We start from the raw sequence: 18,631 nt of genomic DNA on the forward strand, positions 1-18,631 counted from the left end.
ACCCTCCTTGACTGATTGCTGACTAATATTGGTAGGTTGACAAATCTCATACCCATTCGTTGTAAAGGAGGCAATACTCCGAAACGTATAATGGGCACAACACAAAATATGTTCTTCTATTTCCAAAGTTCCATCACAAAAATAGACAACAAGAGGAGATCAAGTCACAGTTATTCAGTCTACTTGTGAAGCTGGCCAACCAGTATCCTCTAAAGAAATTTGGAGATCAAGCTCCAATCATCTTAATTTCCGATTGGTCCAGATCATTCCCAGATCCCTAGTTTAATTCATGACGGGCATATTTAGATACTGATCAACAAACTTTCTCGCCAATAAGTATTAATAGCACAATTTGATGAAAACAAATCACTTTTTATCTGCTCCGCAATAGAGGTCGTGGTCAATGCCGGACAAGTCTAGAAATGTTAATGGCCCATAAACTACAAAGGAAGGCAAAGCCCAGATTCAGAGCAAAACTGGACAACAAGGGGGAAAGAAGGACAACGTCATGTCATCCGAGTTCAGTCAACAAACCTACTTAGGGAGCCGCTTCGTGTGCTGAGTGTTTTCCTGGCTGCCTGAACGGACATCCCTCGGACTCCATTGCCCAGGAGGGCTTGCGAAGTTGTCCATTGGCCGCAGCTGATCGCTGCAAGGGGTTCAAAGCTCCTCGCCGCTCCCGCTGCGCGGGACGCGCGTGGGTGGGCGCCGGGCGAAGCCCGGGCCAAGGGCGGGCCCGTCCTTGCCCGTCGAGGACCGTCCGAGGCCGGGCTGGGCATTCCCTCTGACGTCTGCGACAGTAAACCTGATTTAGTTGTGACATCTTACTCGTATTCCTTGGATGTAATCATCGACTTTGCTGCCTGTCTCCCCTCCGCCGCCGCCACTCCAACGCGGCCGCTGTGTGGAGGGGGACTACATTTTCAAGCATTTCCAGCGGCGCTACTGCTTTGTGGGACTGCGAGCGGGGAGAAGGGCCGGCCCTTAAAGCCACAAAGAGGTTGAGTCGGCCCCCTCCTCCTTTTTATTTCCCTTTTTGTCCTCGTGATCGACCGTAATTCACAATCTATCTAGCACTGGACGGTCTCTACCTATTTGAGATCCACAAACAGTAAGCCATTCTGTATAAGACTCTCCATTAACTGTTGGTTGTGAATATTGTATTATTACTTATTTCTTTATCGCTGAATTGTATAGTGTTCTAATTTTAAGCTCAGACTGATTGTAGTGTGTAAAATGACCCTTCCTGTTTCCAAAGTGTCATCGTTAGGGGGAGGAGTACTTAAAAGAGGGACTTTGGATAATTTTCTGATTAGGGTACCCACTGGATCTGATAGAGACTTTGCTCTCGACGAGCGACGGGCTGAGAGACGTCGCTCTGTCGAAGCGGCAAAACATAAATCCTCATCCCTTTTTTCTCCACAGTTAGTCATGTCTTCGGAATTTAACACTCCTAGTGAAGCAGAGACTCATAATGATATATCCTTCATTGACAACACACCGCTACTTTTTCGAGACACCACTCCTTCTTCTAACCGAAATAAAGATTCAATCACTACTTTATCTTCTTCTTTGTCTGACGCAATATTTGAGTCAGAAGCTTTATTAGATACACCTGCACAGGCGGCGAGGAAAACTATTGGTACCCCCAAGACCTCCAAGACTCTATGCCTTCAAGGTCCACCTCCCAAAAAAAGGAAAAAGAGGGGAAGTGAACCAAGGCGAGATAAGCCCAAATTAACGAAGCCTGCTAAGCCTAAGATCTCTTCATCAAAAAAACCCTTACCATCTACTAAGGCAGTTTCTCTATATCCTCCAGTGGTTGAAACCCCAGATATTCATCTACTGGAGAATATTGAGAAAATGATTAGATCCTTTATTTTACCAATATTAGAAAGATTAAAAACAATTGTTTCCCACTTGGGGAATTTAGAACAGACAATCGGGGTACTCAAAGAAGAAATTAGGGATCGATCAAACCTTGTACCAACGCTTCCATCCATTCCATCGGCCTTAAACATTATCGATCGAAAGGGAGGAAAGTTAACAGATCAACCAGTACTGAAGTCTGATAATTTAATTCCCCGTCTAAAATCTCCCTTAACTGTGACATTTAAGGAAAAAGAGTTGGAGGTGGGTGAAAAAACATACTCCCAACAAATATCTCAAAATCATAGTGGTAATGAAGATCACGCAAGGTCTTCTGTTTTTCCAATTCGTAATGTGGATCTGCCCCCGGAGGCAGTTCCTCTCGTGGTAGTCCTTACGGGAGTTCCTTCCCTAAAAAGTGGTACAAAAGAAGATCACAGCCAGCTAAAAAATAAGGTCATATTTTGGCTTAGACAAAATCGTCCACTCCCCCCAGACATAAACGGAGAAATCCTACACGTTAGGCGTCTTCCTTGGTTGGGTTACAGGAAAAAGGATATTACGGGGGATATTATAATAATCAACTTTCGGGATAAAAGGGCAGTTAGATACATCCTAAATTGGGTTCCCTTGAATTCTTCCAACATCATTAAACCCCTTGAATTGCCCTATTTTTACCCAAGAGTACTCCCGTTAAAGGAGAGCAATTTGAATTTATTATCTCAATCGCAGGATGAATGCATTAGACCCTTAATTCAACCTCGGGATGGCTACTCTAGGTCCTCAATTAATCATCAAGCTTATCAAGATATCTACTCAATTCAACATCCGGAGGACTGTCCCAGCTCTTTTATTCTTGGAAAGACAAATTATTTTAATCCCTCACGTTGTTCTCAGAGGGATACTTGTAGGTTTCCACTGCAAAGTCAAAACCAGAATTATTCTTCAGGATTTCAATTTTCCTCTCAGGCTGATTCTTTTCCTCCTTTAAATCAATATCAGAATCAGTACTTAAGGTCCCCATTTCAGTTTCAGTATCAAGAACGTCCCTTTAGGTCCCGTCCGAAAAATTATGACTATACTGGCTTTACACCCTTCCACCAGGATGACCAATCTTTTTTCTCCTATAACCGCTTTGCACCATTATCAGGCTTGGAAGGTGTGGATTGACTTAACTTTTGGGGAGTCAAGAAAGAATTAGCTGACAGTGTTCCAAAGGTCTCTTTTACACCCACAGAAGTAACTCCCCAAAAAATCTCACATCTATCTTACGGATCTAACCCAGAGTTGAACCAGTCCCTCCCTATATCTACTGATTTATTAGCTAAGACTATAGACCTAAGTCTGACTGATTCTGTCTCGGTTCCAGAGCCAGAACCAAACCCTAATTCCATGATTGATCGACTGTCAGACATACAGGAATTAGGAAATAAGACTAAGACTAAGCTACGAATTGAAGTACTATTTTGGAACATAGCAGGCCATCGGTCGAAGGTTGGAAATGAAATATGGACTGAATTTAGTTCCAAATTTGATATTATCGCACTCCAAGAGACTTGGACCATTGACGTGGTACATATGGAAGGTTTTAAAACTTACTTCACTCCCGCTTTACCCTCCTCCTCAGGCAGACCAAAAGGAGGTCTAACAATTTACGTCTCAAACCTCCTTAACCTAAATGAAGCAGTTGTCATAAATCTGGATCTAAACTTCCAGATTCTTAAACTGGCTTTGAGTAACAAGGACAGTTTCCTTATAGTGAATTTTTATAACAATCTTTCTGATCTTGAGGCAATCAGCGCGGTATCTAAAATCCGCTCTATATTACAAAATACTATAAGGAAATCCCCAAACTAAGAGATAATTGTCTGGGGGGGGATTTTAATCTGGGACCATGTTCTATTACCAAAACTGGCAGCATCTGTGGCAGTTTTGACGAACTTGGTAGTCCAACTCCACATTTTAGACATTCTCCTCTAGGCAATTATTTAAATGAAATTTTGTTCGAGTTGGACTTGTCCCAGGCAAATACCCTGAAAGATATGAAATTAACATTGGCTCCCACCTTTCACGGTAGAGGATGTTCAACTACAATAGATTACATTTTGGCCTCAAACAGTGTGAGGACTTTAGATGCAGGATTTAATATACATCTTATTCCACTAAGTGACCACTATCCCCTCAGTATCTCCTTTTCACTGACCACCAAATTGAAGTACGGATTGGGCTCCATTTTATCACAAAACAACCTGGTACTAGGAAGAACAAATGGCTACTCCCTTAAATGGGTGAAAGTAGACCCTATGGAGGTAACAAAGAAAGTGATTATGAAGGCTAACTCTCCCATCATGAAATGTCTTGATTTACACACACCCCATATAGAAGTGATTACAAGCTTTGAGTTGATTGTTAAAGCAATCAACGAGGCACTGTGGGTAGAAGTAAAGCATAAACAAAAAAAGAAGGGTTGGTTCAATCATGACTGCACGGTCGCCTATTCAAATCTGAAGGCTGCCCTAAGAAAATCAGCTAGGGTCCCATCTGAGATAATAGTGTTAAGGAAAATTTATAACTCTGCACTAAAAACAAGGAAAAAGGATCTAAAAAACCAACTTTGGGATCAATTGCATCAAACTTGCTCCCAAAAAAACTCGGCTGCTTTTTGGCAAGTGGTCAAGTCTCCTTTTCTAAATGATGATGCTCACCAACCTAAATTAGACCTAGCTATACAAGAAAAGGAATGGGTTCTCCATTTTTCAAAAATGTTTTCAATTAGCACAGAGTCAAATAATCATTCGAATTTAACATCTCAGAATTCTAATTCTTCAAACACCAATTCTCAGAATGATTTGGGTAGTATTTATCCAATTGATCTACAGTTCTCATTGGACCAAGTTGCCCTTGCCTTGAGTGTAAGTAAAAACGGAAAGGCACCGGGTCCAGATGGTGTACCTATCGATCTGTTTAAAAATCAAATAGATCTCTGGACCCCTCTTTTAACAAGAGTTCTGAATGCTTCTTGCCATATAGGCCTACTTCCTTCTTGGTCGAAATCCGTACTGGTTCCTATTTTCAAAAAAGGAGATCGAGAATCAGTAACCTGCTATCGCCCAATCTCTCTCTTAGACTCCCTGGGAAAGGCGGCGGGTAGAGTCATTTTAGACCAATTACAAGCTTGGGCGGAAGATGGCAGGATTATCTCAGACTTGCAATACGGGTTTCGACAGGGCCTGGGGACCATCGAACAGGCATTAAATCTTTCACTTCTAATAGACAAATATGTGTATATTAAAGGCGGAGATTTTTATATGGTCTATGTGGACTTATCAGCCGCATTCGACTGTGTCTCCCACTCTAAGCTCTGGGCTTTATTGGCTGATATGGGGGCTCCATCAAATTTGGTTAAGTTTATTAGAGAACTCTATGCCAATGCTACCGCAAGAGTACGTTATGGGGTAGGGGGAGAGTTGACGGAAGCCTTTTCAGTAGAAAGAGGGGTTAGGCAAGGGTGTGTCCTGGCCCCTTTTCTCTTTACATTGTACACAAATGGTCTGGAGAAAGAGATGACTTGGGGATCCCAGGACCTCCCTATGGTGAATAATCATCCTATACCCGCACTTTTTTATGCTGACGATACCGTGATTTTAGCCCGTACCCCCCGCGAATTGCAAAAGAACCTGAACAGATACTCCACATTTATGGCGGCCCTTGACCTTAAGATCAACGTCTCTAAAACGTTTGTAATGAGGGCACGTCTCGGCCAAAAAAAAAGTACCACCAAAATGAGGGGTATCCACCTGGATCAAAAAAAAATAGCCACCACAGAAAAATATCCCTATTTAGGTATTATTATGGATCATAAATTATCCTGGAAGCCGGCTGTAGAAGCAAGAAAACTTTTATTTTTAAAATCAACTACAGCCCTTATTAATTTTACCAGGAAGCTGGGAAATAGAGCTCCCGCAGAAATCCTTATGATCTATAAAGCTAAATGTTTATCTGTGGCTCTGTACGGGGCGGGTTTATGGGGTTTTGTGACCACAGACTGTATTCAAAAAGTGGAAAATTCTTTTTTGAGATACATTCTCGCAGTCCCCCGGAGTGCGGGCACTTTTGCCTGCCACATAGAGTTGGGCCTTGTTCATGTCTCGGACCAAGCCAAAATCGAACCACTCTTATTATGGCGTAAGATCTGGACCTCTGACAAGGCAACCCTCTCCCAGTCTATTTTGTCTGACTGCCTTTCAATGGATAACGCTCATAGGTCTAGGTGGCTCTCGTATATCGCAAGTTTTTTCCATGATCTGGGCTGGGATACATACTATCACAATCCTTCCTTAATAAGTGAGATCACTAGGAAGACTTTGTAAAACAAAGCCCTTGCCCATCTGGAGGAACAAAGACTGACGAATGAAATTGCTAAACCTTCTGCCACCCATTCTTTATTGATTCAGTTGGTCCCTACATTACAGCCGTACCTTACCTATAATACAAGCTATGAGCGTTACCTTTTGGTAAGATTTAGAATGAATTTTTTCCACCGAATGGTCACATTCCCTGTACAAAATAATTGGGCCAAACATCTCCCCTCTTGTCCTTGTGATCAAAAATCCCAACAATCGACTTTGCATACTATCCTTTTTTGTAAAATTTATACGGATCTAAGAAAAAAATGGCTTATTCCGTATCTGAAGCGAACTGGTTTTAAGCAATGTCGCCCAGCATTATTATTTTTACAGTTGTTGGAGGGGGAGTATTTGGTATTCGTATTAGCAAATTATTTGAAATCTATTGTCAAATACCGCAAGATTTTAGATTGATGTATCACTTTGGATACCCAAGTTTTTGCTTTTTTCGCTTTTAACTAGTTGTTATTTTTTAATCCCATTTTAACTTGTAAATAGTGTTATGATATGTGACTGTATTATTGTACGCTTTTATGATTTGAAATTTACAATCGAAATAAAGCAAGAATTGATTGATTGATACTTAGGGAGCACTCTGCAGAAGCTGTGGAAGTCAGTCTAAAATGTTATTGGAAGGAGTAGCGGCTTTATCCTGGGGGCCCTGATAGCTGGAAAGCCTAGTATACCGCCAAATATAACGCAGAATCCATTAGGGCCCCAATTTGAAGGGTCGCAGATATACCAATCCTCTGAGCCTGGGATTCTAATTTAAAGTCATCACTATATCAAACCGCGAGGTAGACTAGACAAAAGACGCCCTTCATCAAGACAAATGTGCCGAGTGACTAGACATTTAATGTTTGAACTTATTCATAGCTAAACGATGGTCCCTGATGAAATCAAAGAAACAGAGAAGCAAATTAGTTAATAGCACAGGTAATTTGGGGAGAAACGGCTATCATCTGCACAAAGTAGAGTTGTAATAGAAGTAGTAGCCAATTTTGGGATATTACCAAAAAAGTTTGAACCCAGTAAACCCCATTAATACACACACAAGAATGGACCCCACTGATGAGCTTAAAGCCATCAGTGGTTGTGCTATAAATTCCCATTTGATCCATACAATAGTGTCCTAATGAACACATTTTAAAGCCATTTACAAATGAGGTTCCCAGTTTTCAGTTTTTACTGATTTTTACATATGAATACAGACAGAAAACCATCTAATTTCCTGTCTGTATTTTTAAAAAAAAAATATGGATAAATACTGAAAATAGGGTTGTTAGGGCAATACTCACTACTGTTAGTAATGGGTACGAGGTCAAAAGCTCTGCAGGTAAGGGAGTTTAAAAAATGAAAAAGATTTCCTAATGAAGCTTAAATGACTGCAGCAGTACAGATATTAAAGCACTTCTACAATGTTAATGTTTTCAAGTGACTATTGTCCTGTAAATTGCTAAAATCCATTGGATATTCTAACATGAGTGCATTTGTCGGTCAAACCGTCAAAAAATATCCCTTGCCGTTTCATTTTTTACGCTGAGCACAAAATAAATATGGATAAATACCGATAAAATGTGCAAAACCTAAATATGGAGGGAAATGCCAAATATAAATGCCATAAAACTAGGGGCCTTATTTACAAATAAGGTGACATCTCAAACTTTTCTTTTACTTCCCAAAATATAGTTTGCAGAATTTCATTAAACACCGATTTGAAATCCACAAAAGCTATACAAGACTTTTCTCAGATGAATATGCTTGTCAATGAGCAAATTCAGTCTAAATGCCTGGTCAATGAAGACTACCTCCTGCTTGAAACCAGCCTGGAAGCTGAAAGAATTGCATGATCATTTTGACTATTAAAAAGCTACTTTTCGTAATGGTTCTGGGAAAATTGATCATATTAATAGGGCAGTAATAGTCAGGAATGAAACAATGTCCTTTCCTATAAATGGGCTCTAATTCAGTAACCAGGTCTGAGGCCAGAAGTTTTTCCCCATGTAAGATCTCATTTTTGATCAGAAGGTGCCCATATCTCAGCAAAAAAGGAATACTCAATGGACTGTATTTCACCAACACAAGGTCTGTTAGCTGAATTTTGTTTTCAGGTGCTGTAAACACTTCTAATGTATACAGGACAATATTATCTTCCTTTAAACTCAAATTCAAGAGACCTGTATTATTGTTGGTGTTCTTTAATGCTGCATTCCAAATAAATGGCAGCAACCTGGGCAACCCTACTGCTGCTCTAACGTGGACCTGCGGGCGTGAACTTGAGTCCCAGACCCCGGATCCACTATTCACCACTACGCTCGATCATCACAGCAGATGATACTCTAATAAGGATTTATAAAGATCTATTTTCCAGTGTTTTTTCTTTCAATGGCCGGCTTTTTATAAAGCCTTCCGGCCAGCTGATCAGTCTCGATATGTTTGAATAGCAGATTGGATTTTGAACATTTCACATGTTTTTGTCACAATATTGGCTCATCCATTTCTGTTGGATCATGTTGCTAGATATTTGCCAATTCATTACATTATTATATATAGTAGTATTTGCAAACTCATTATCTGTCTCCTTTGATTTGCATTTATGTTCCTCGTTGTCCATCCGATGGTAGATCCAATTAAATTTTCCGATCTAGTGTTCCTTGCTTTACTTGACCGTATGTTCATTTACCCACGTTTTACCACACCAATTTTATGTACTTGTTTTTTCTGTAAATTGTTTGTGCAGCTAGTAAGATGTTTCGCAGTTCTTATGGAAATGCATGTTAGGGGAATCGAGGAATAGGTGCCATTTGCTCAAGATTAGAAGTGGTGCGTTCGTCACGCTGAAGATGTTCCAGAGTCACAGGCCATTAGAAAAAGTGTGTCATCAGATTACACAGAAACCTCAGGAAGTCTTCTAAATGTCAGAGATGGAGGGGCGTTGCAGAAGGAGGATCTTTGAATAAACGAATGTATACTTAAGAGGTGCACAGTTACCTCTATGAGGTAAAATATAAAGAAATGGGATGAGACCTTCACTGTTAATGTGTTCTGGGGAAAATCTAGGATTTTCTCAAAGCAAGATGACTACAGATGGATCGGATTGAAAGAGGAAGCTGGGTTCATACTTTTGCTGCCAAGATATATCTACGCCCTACACTGGCGGAGGCGCGAAGGGCTGCAGCTCCTGAAGCAAAATCTAATAAATGTCAGACCGGTCTTGGCAAAAAGCGTACGGCAAAGAGATTTGAAAAAGAAGCCAATGTAAGACCACTGCATGTAAATGAGCAGACCAAAATGTGTCAGCATAATCTGGTTTAGATAAGATTAGTACGGGAACAATACAATGCATTTCCAGCATGAGATACAGATAAATGTTTCGATTTTATGCAGCGTTCTTAGAGTCAGAAAACATGAATGAGAAAGCTTTGTAATCTGAGCCAAGACGAATAATTTATTATCAAAGATAATATCTAGTATTTCGGCATTTTACACTAGGGTGGGACCGGGAGGGCTCCTAATGAGGAAGGCCATCCCTACATAGACCACAAAGGACTAAAGTCAGTGTCACCAAAAATGTAAATATCAGTTTTCTCTGAGTTCAACTTCAAATAATTGTGATTCAACCCAAGAGGCAACTCTATACAAGCAGAAATAAAACCCATGTAGAATAAGAACAAATCTGACTGAGAATGTATGAATGTAATATCATCTGCGTTGTGCACCTTCCGTAAAAGCCAGATTTCTGGGTGGGGTGCCTCTGAATTGTAACCGGGTGACGAAAAGGGCAGTAGACCCGTTGCCAGGTGCAAAACCTCTAACTTGGAAGTGTGTGGTAGAGTTTGAATGGGAACAGTAAGACGTGGATCCTTGTCAGCCTTGTTGTTGTCGTCGCATTAGGAAGTGTGTGGTAGACTTTGTGAATGGGAACAGTAGGACGTGGATGCTTGTCAGCCTTCTTGTTGTCGTCGCATTAGGAAGCATGTGGTAGGCTTTGAATGGGAACAGTAAGACGTGGATCCTTGTCAGCCTTGTTGTTGTCGTCGCATTAGGAAGTGTGTGGTAGGGTTTGAATTGGAACAGTAAGACGTGGATCCTTGTCAGCCTTGTTGTCGTCACATTAGGAAGTGTGTGGTAGGCTTTCAATGGGAACAGTAAGACGTGGATCCTTGTCAGCCTTGTTGTTGTCGTCGCATTAGGAATTGTGTGGTAGGCTTTGAATGGGAACAGTAAGACATGGATCCTTGTCAGCTTTCTTGTTGTCGTCGCATTAGGAAGTGTGTGGTAGGCTTTCAATGGGAACAGTAAGACGTGGATCCTTGTCAGCCTTGTTGTTGTCGTCGCATCAGGAAGTGTGTGGTAGGCTTTGAATGGGAACAGTAAGACGTGGATCCTCGTCAGCCTTGTTGTTGTAGCATTAGGAAGTGTGTGGTAGGGTTTGAATTGGAACAGTAAGACGTGGATCCTTGTCAGCCTTGTTGTTGTTGTCGCATTAGGAAGTGTGTGGTAGGCTTTGAATGGGAACAGTAAGACGTGGATCCTGGTCAGCCTTGTTGTCGCATTAGGAAGTGTGTGGTAGGGTTTGAATTGGAACAGTAAGACGTGGATCCTTGTCAGCCTTCTTGTTGTCGTCGCATTAGGAAGCGTGTGGTAGGCTGTGAATGGGAACAGTAAGACGTGGATCCTTGTCAGCTTTGTTGTTGTCGTCGCATTAGGAAGTGTGTGGTAGGCTTTGAATGGGATCAGTAAGACGTGGATCCTTGTCAGCCTTCTTGTTGTCATCGCATTAGGAAGTGTGTGGTAGGCTTTGAATGGGAACAGTAAGACGTGGATCCTTGTCAGCTTTGTTGTTGTCGTCGCATTAGGAAGTGTGTGGTAGGCTTTGAATGGGAACAGTAAGACGTGGATCCTTGTCAGCCTTCTTGTTGTCGTCGCATTAGGAAGCGTGTGGTAGGCTTTGAATGGGAACAGTAAGACGTGGATCCTTGTCAGCCTTGTTGTTGTCGTCGCATTAGGAAGTGTGTGGTAGGGTTTGAATTGGAACAGTAAGACGTGGATCCTTGTCAGCCTTGTTGTCGTCACATTAGGAAGTGTGTGGTAGGCTTTCAATGGGAACAGTAAGACGTGGATCCTTGTCAGCCTTGTTGTTGTCGTCGCATTAGGAATTGTGTGGTAGGCTTTGAATGGGAACAGTAAGACATGGATCCTTGTCAGCTTTCTTGTTGTCGTCGCATTAGGAAGTGTGTGGTAGGCTTTCAATGGGAACAGTAAGACGTGGATCCTTGTCAGCCTTGTTGTTGTCGTCGCATCAGGAAGTGTGTGGTAGGCTTTGAATGGGAACAGTAAGACGTGGATCCTCGTCAGCCTTGTTGTTGTAGCATTAGGAAGTGTGTGGTAGGGTTTGAATTGGAACAGTAAGACGTGGATCCTTGTCAGCCTTGTTGTTGTTGTCGCATTAGGAAGTGTGTGGTAGGCTTTGAATGGGAACAGTAAGACGTGGATCCTGGTCAGCCTTGTTGTCGCATTAGGAAGTGTGTGGTAGGGTTTGAATTGGAACAGTAAGACGTGGATCCTTGTCAGCCTTCTTGTTGTCGTCGCATTAGGAAGCGTGTGGTAGGCTGTGAATGGGAACAGTAAGACGTGGATCCTTGTCAGCTTTGTTGTTGTCGTCGCATTAGGAAGTGTGTGGTAGGCTTTGAATGGGATCAGTAAGACGTGGATCCTTGTCAGCCTTCTTGTTGTCATCGCATTAGGAAGTGTGTGGTAGGCTTTGAATGGGAACAGTAAGACGTGGATCCTTGTCAGCTTTGTTGTTGTCGTCGCATTAGGAAGTGTGTGGTAGGCTTTGAATGGGAACAGTAAGACGTGGATCCTTGTCAGCCTTCTTGTTGTCGTCACATTAGGAAGTTTGTGGTAGGCTTTGAATGGGAACAGGAAGACGTGGATCCTTGTCAGCCTTGTTGTCGTTGCATTAGGAAGTGTGTGGTAGGCTTTGAATGGGAACAGTAAGCCGTGGATCCTTGTGAGTTTTTTAGTTGTTGTCGCATTAGGAAGTGTATGGTAGGGTTGGAATGGGAACAGTAAAACGTGGATCCTTGTCAGCCTTTTAGTTGTCGCATTAGATGCAGCGCGATGTTGGCAGCATACACACGCACACACACGGAATTCTACACTGAAGGATCTTATTTCTTTAGCTCAAACTCTAGTTTTGAAAAAACTTATTACGCGCACGTAATACAATAATGACTGCAGCAAAACAAACAAAACCATCATACAAATGCCTCCGTTTGGATGCCTCGCATTGGCCAAAAAATCCTTTTTAAGTCAACTTATGTAATTTTCTATTTACTTCTGGTATGATTTCTATTTTTAGGTTTCATACATGTATTTATTTAAGAATTTAGTTAATGATGAAACAGAAATAACCAAAGTCCTTGGCAAAGGGCAAATCAAGGAATGAATGGGTACATAAGATTCTTAATGTGCTGTTAAAAAGCGGTCTTCGTGCTTATTTACACTGGTTTCTAAAGTCCTTCACCCTCATGTTCATGCAACAACGTGTGTTGCGGCCACACGCCTATCAAAAGCTTCAAAGACCGTCAAGTATATATGTGGCGTTTTATAGCGATAGCTCCTTTTTTAGTCTCCTCTTGTACTGTGAGCCTTGGAGTTGGATTTCACAGGTCATCTGACCCAGCACAATGGAAGGTTTCAAAAGCAGACATTCTTATGTCAAATGCATTAGATCACTGTGGGTATGAATGGCAAACATTTACTCACACCCACTTCAACGTAAAGCCTAATGATGGCTTGCCTCATATGTAGCTCATCAGAGGAGTGTGGCAGGGCAGATTGTAAGTAATTAAATATTGATGCTGCATCTTGCTGACAACCATCAACCTAGGCAACAAAATGACTGCAGTGGACCAGGCTGGCCATAAGCCACAGTGCTGTAAACATCCTGGTGTGGCATATGCTATGCATTAAAGAGACAGAAAGTCAGAGAAACCAATGAAAAAAGCACTCGGTGAAGTGGAGAGATGTCCCGCCTGGCACACCGTGAGGTTTTCGGAGTTTGCTTACCTGAGGTGGGAACAGGAGTTCCTCTGCTTTTCTCCTGGACCTGCACATCTGGCACTATAAACTGTTCCCCTCCATTCATTTGGAGCAAGGTGCCATGAATCTTATAGCCTGTTTATAATGAAAAGACATGCAGGCTTAATTTCAACACATGCTAACTGTTACTGTTACCTCATACAGAGAAAGATTTATGCGATCATTACTTTTTGGGCTCTAGTTAACCACTTTGTATGCGTGTACGTTTTCTTCAATGTTGACCTAAGCTTTAAGGCCAGCACTTTCCAAATGGTACACTAGAGCAGTATCGCCTACTGTTGGCTCCCAATCAACCCTACTTTAACCCTAGGATGGTGCACTGGACCCTTGGAGTCAGACATATTTCTCTCTGGGCATCCCTACAACAGAACTGACTGGGGACCATTAAAAGCCAGAAAGTAGCAACTCAAGAATCAAGCCTGTCTGTGAATCCTCAGTAGCACATACGTAAATAAATAATGCAGCAGATCCGTACACAAGCAATCATCCCTGCCAAAGTCCTACATGCTGCACCACAACGTAGCAGCCTCTTTGTAAGAGGGCATCTTTACCCCCAAATCTGGCGCTAACAGACACATTATGATCTAAATGAATGGTATTCGTTTTAATGACTTCGGAAAGGTGAAAAGTGAGAGACCAAGCAGGATTCAAATGTGTGAGGTCAAACACAGGCCCACGGAGTCGATGAACTAGCCCGGACGGGTACCAAAGCTACAGTATCAAATATGTACTTATCTAGTTAAAAGATGTAAGAAAATAAAGTAAACTGAATAGTAATATCAATAGACTCCAAAACATTTTCAATTCCTAGCGCTCCTAATTAATACCTATTCCAGCAAAGTCTTCCATTCCGCATCACATGCATCTGAGTGTCATACTGGGCTTTTCAGCCTAGCAGCTGAGCAGGATTCCAGACCAGCCTGTACACTCTGATCATTACCTGCTCTCCAAGATTACATTTGCAAACCTTTACAGAATTTGATTCTATCCTCACTGCTAAAATATCCTTCTCTCAGCTAGCCGTCTGATCAACTACCTCCACAGCGACCAGCAGATAGCACTTCATGCAGCGCTGGGTGAGTCCCACACGCAAGCACCTGATCAACTGCGGGGTCCTCAGATTCCTCTTTTTCTCAGGTGGACCGCCCTTTACTGTGCAACGGTCACCATTACGAAGCTCCAACTCTGTTTATTCTGAAGAAGCATTCCAAAGGTCAACTGAAACACCCTTAGAGTCCTAACATTCTGAAGCAGAATTCCAATGGGTGACGCATGGTCACCTGAAGGATCCTCAGACTGATCACCTGAAGAATCCTCAGACTGATCACCTGAAGAATCCTCGGACTGATCACCTGAAGAATCCTCGGACTGATCACCTCAAGAATCCTCGGACTGATCACCTCAAGAATCCTCGGACTGATCACCTCAAGAATCCTCGGACTGATCACCTCAAGAATCCTCAGACTCCTAATATTCTGAAACAGACAGTCCTATGCGTCGCATCCGGTTACCTCAAGAATCCTCGGACTGATTACCTGAAGGATCCTCAGACTCATACATTTTTCAGCTTCAGTCCTGTGTGTCTTAACAGGTCACTTGAAGGGTCCTCAGACTCCTCATATTCTGCAGCAGCAGTCCTATACATCGCTCTCGGTCACCTCAAGCATCGCTGGACTCCAAATTATCTGAAGCAAGCAGTCCTACGCGTCACACCCTACCACCTCAAGGATCCTTAGACTGATCACCTGAAGGATATTGGAAATCCTAATATTCTGAAGCAGCCAGTCTTATGAGTCACACTCGGTCACATGAAGGATCCTCAGACTCCTATCCTTCTGAAGCATCAGTCCTATGTGTCACACCCATTCACCTGATGGATCCTTGCCCTCTTAATATTCAGAAGCAGAAGTCCCATTCCTTGCACCTGGTCACGTGAAGAACCCTCGGACTAATCATTGGAGAGATTCTCTGAGTTCTACTATTCTAAAACAAGAAGTCTTATGAGTCACACCCGGTCACATAAAGGATCATTGGACTCCTAATATTCTGAAGTCGCAGTCCTATGCATTGCACCTGGTCACCTGAAGGACGGTTGGACTCCTAATATTCTGAAGCAACAGTCCTATGCGCCACACCCGGTCTCGTACAGGATCCTCAGACTCCAAATATTCTGAAGCAAGCAGTCGTATATGTGGCACCCGGTCACCTGAAGGATTCTCAAACTGATCACCTGAATGATCCTCAGACTGATCCCCTGAAGGATCCTCGGATCCAAATTTTCTGAAGACAGGAGTCCTATGCATCTCACACGGTCAGCTGAAGGATTCTCAAACTGATCACCTGAATGATCCTCAGACTGATCAACTGAAGGATCATAGGACTTTTAATTTTCTGAATCAATACTCCTATGTGCTGCATCAGGTCACCTGAAGGATACTCGGACTGATCACCTGAAGGCCCCTACTCCAAATATTCCAAAGCAAACAGTCCTATGCGTTACATCCGGTCACCTGAAGGATCCTCGGACTGATCAGTTGAAGGAACCTAGGACTCCTAATATTCTGAACCCAGCAGTCTCGTGCGTTACACCCGGCCACATGAGGAATCCTCAGACTCCTAATATTATGAAGCAGCAGTCCTATGCATTGTACATGGTCACCAGAAGGACCATTGGACTCCTAATATTCTGAAGCAAGCAGTTGTATGCATCGCAACTGGCCACCTTAAGCATCCTCGGACTGATCCCCTGAAGGACCCTTGGACTCCTGATACTCTGAAGCAAGTAGTCTTATGCGTCACACTCGGTCACATGATGAATCCTAGGACTCCTAATTTTCTGATGCAGCAATCCTATGTGTGGCAACCGTTCACCTAAAGGACCCTTGGACTGATCACCTGAAGGATCCACAGACTCCAAATATTCTGAAGCAGCAGTCCTATTGATTGCACCTGGTCACCAGAAGAATACTCGGACTGATCACCTGAAGGATCCTAATCCAAATATTCCAAAGCAAACAGTCCTATGCGTCACATACGGTCACCTGAAGGATCCTCTGACTGATCAGCTGAAGGAACCTAGGACTCCTAATATTCTGCAGCAGCAGTCCTATGTGTCATACCAGGTCACCTGAGGGATCCTTGGAATGATCACCTGAAGGATCCATGGACTCCAAATATTCTGAAGCAGCAGTCCTATTGATTGCACCTGGTCCCCAGAAGAATCCTCGGACTGATCACCTGAAGGATCCTGTGACTCCTAATATTCAGAAGAAAGCAGTTTAATTTGTCACACGCGGTTGATTGAAGGATACGCCGACTGCCAACACTGAAGCAAGCAGTCATATGCATTACACCCGATCACCTGATGCATCCTCAGACTGATCACCTTAAGGATCCTCGAACTCCCAATATTCTGAAGAAACCAGTCTTATGCGTCAAACCCGGTCACATGAGGGATCCTCAGACTCCAAGTATTGTGAAGCCGCAGTACTATTTGTTGCACCCGCTCAACTGAAGGATCCTCGGACTGATCACAGGAAGGATCCACGGACTCCTAATGTTCTGAAGCAGCAGTCCTATTCGTTGTACCTGGTCACCAGAAGAATCCTCAGACTGCTCACCTGAAGGATCTTCTGACTCCTTATATTCTGAAGCAAGCAGGCCTCTGCGTCACACCCAGTCATTTCAAGAAGTCTCGGACTCCTAATATTCCAAATCAAGCAGTAATATGCGTTGCACCCGGTCATAAGCAGGATCCTCTGACTCCTAACATTGTGAAGCGGCAGTCCTATGCACCTCACCCAGTCTCCTGAAGGATCCTCAGACTTCTAATCTTCTGAAGCAAGCAGTTGTATGCATCGCACCCGGTCACCTGAAGGATCCTCAGACTCCTAATATTCTGAAACAAGCCTTCATATGTGCTGCACACGGCCAACTGAAGGATCCTGGGACAGATCAACTGAATGATCCTCAGACTACTAATATTCTGAAGCAGCAGCCCTATCTGTCGCACATGGTCACCAGAAGAATCCTCGGACAGATCACATGAATGATCCTGAGACTCTTAATATTCCGAAGCCAGCACTCCTATGTGTCACAACTGGTCATCTGAAGGATCCTCAAACTCCTAATATTCTTAAGAAGCAGTCCCACACGTCGCACCCAGTCACCTGAAGGCTCCTCGGTCTGATCACCTGAAGGATCCTCTGATCTATAAATTTTGCAGCCGCAGACCTGTGTGTCGCAACAGGTCACTTGATGGATCCTCGGACTCCGTATATTCTGCAGCAGCAGTCCTATGTGTCGTATCAGGTCACCTGAAGGATCCTTGGAATGATCACCTGAAGGATTCTCGAACTCTTAATATTCTGAAGCAGCAGTCCTATGCGTCGCACTCGGTCACCTGAAGGATTGTTGAACTCCTAATATTCTGAAGCAAGCAGTCCTATGCGTCGCACAAGGTCACCTGAAGGATTCTCAGACTCCTAAAATTCTGCAGCAGCAGTCCTGTGAGTCATATCAGGTCACCTGAAGGATCCTTGGAATGATTACCTGAAGGATTCTCGGACTCCTAATATTCTGAAGCAGCAGTTCTATGCGTCACACCAGGTCACCTGGAGAAGCCTCAGATTCCTAATATTCTGGATCGCGCAGTTCAAAGCATCACACCCGGTCACCTGAAGGCACCTCCGAACAGTAACATTCTGGAACACGCAGTCCTATGGGTCTCACCCAGTCACCTGAAGGATCCCCGGACTCCTAATATTCTGAAGCAAGCAGTCCCATTTGTTGCAAGTGGTCTTTTGAAGGATCCTTGTGCTGATCACGTGAAGGATCCTTGGACTCCTAATATTTTGCAGCCGCAGTCCTGTGTGTCGTACCAGGTCACTTGAGGGATCCTCGGACTCCTCATATTCTGCAGCAGCAGTCCTACATGTTGTACCAGGTAACCTGAAGGATCCTTAGACTGATCATCTGAAGGATCCTCGGACTCCAAATATTCTGAAGCAGCAGTCCTATGCGTCGCACACTATCACCTTAATAATCCTCGGACTCCTAATATTTTGAAGCAGGCAGTCCCATGTGTCGCACAAGGTCCCCTAAAGGATCCTTGGACTCCTAATACTCTGAAACAAACAGTCGTACTCGTACCCCAGGTCATTTGAAGGCTCCTCGGACTCCAAATATTCTGAAGAAGCAGCCTATTCATCGCACATGGTCACCAGAAGAATCCTCGGACTGGTAAC

General features: G+C 43.2%; 1 protein-coding gene across 1 annotated transcript in view; it reads right to left on the bottom strand.

Annotated features, from left to right (window-relative positions):
- Nucleotides 1-18,631, bottom strand: part of LOC146813456 (uncharacterized) — a 550,359-nt gene that overhangs the window by 475,270 nt on the left and 56,458 nt on the right. Inside the window, exon 3 of the mRNA XM_085615430.1 lies at nucleotides 13,353-13,460. Coding sequence (XP_085471556.1) covers nucleotides 13,353-13,460 — 108 coding nt within the window. The remainder of the gene's footprint in view (nucleotides 1-13,352; nucleotides 13,461-18,631) is intronic.

Source organism: Triturus cristatus, chromosome 7 (genome assembly GCF_964204655.1).
Source record: "Triturus cristatus chromosome 7, aTriCri1.1, whole genome shotgun sequence".
NCBI lineage: Eukaryota > Metazoa > Chordata > Amphibia > Caudata > Salamandridae > Triturus > Triturus cristatus.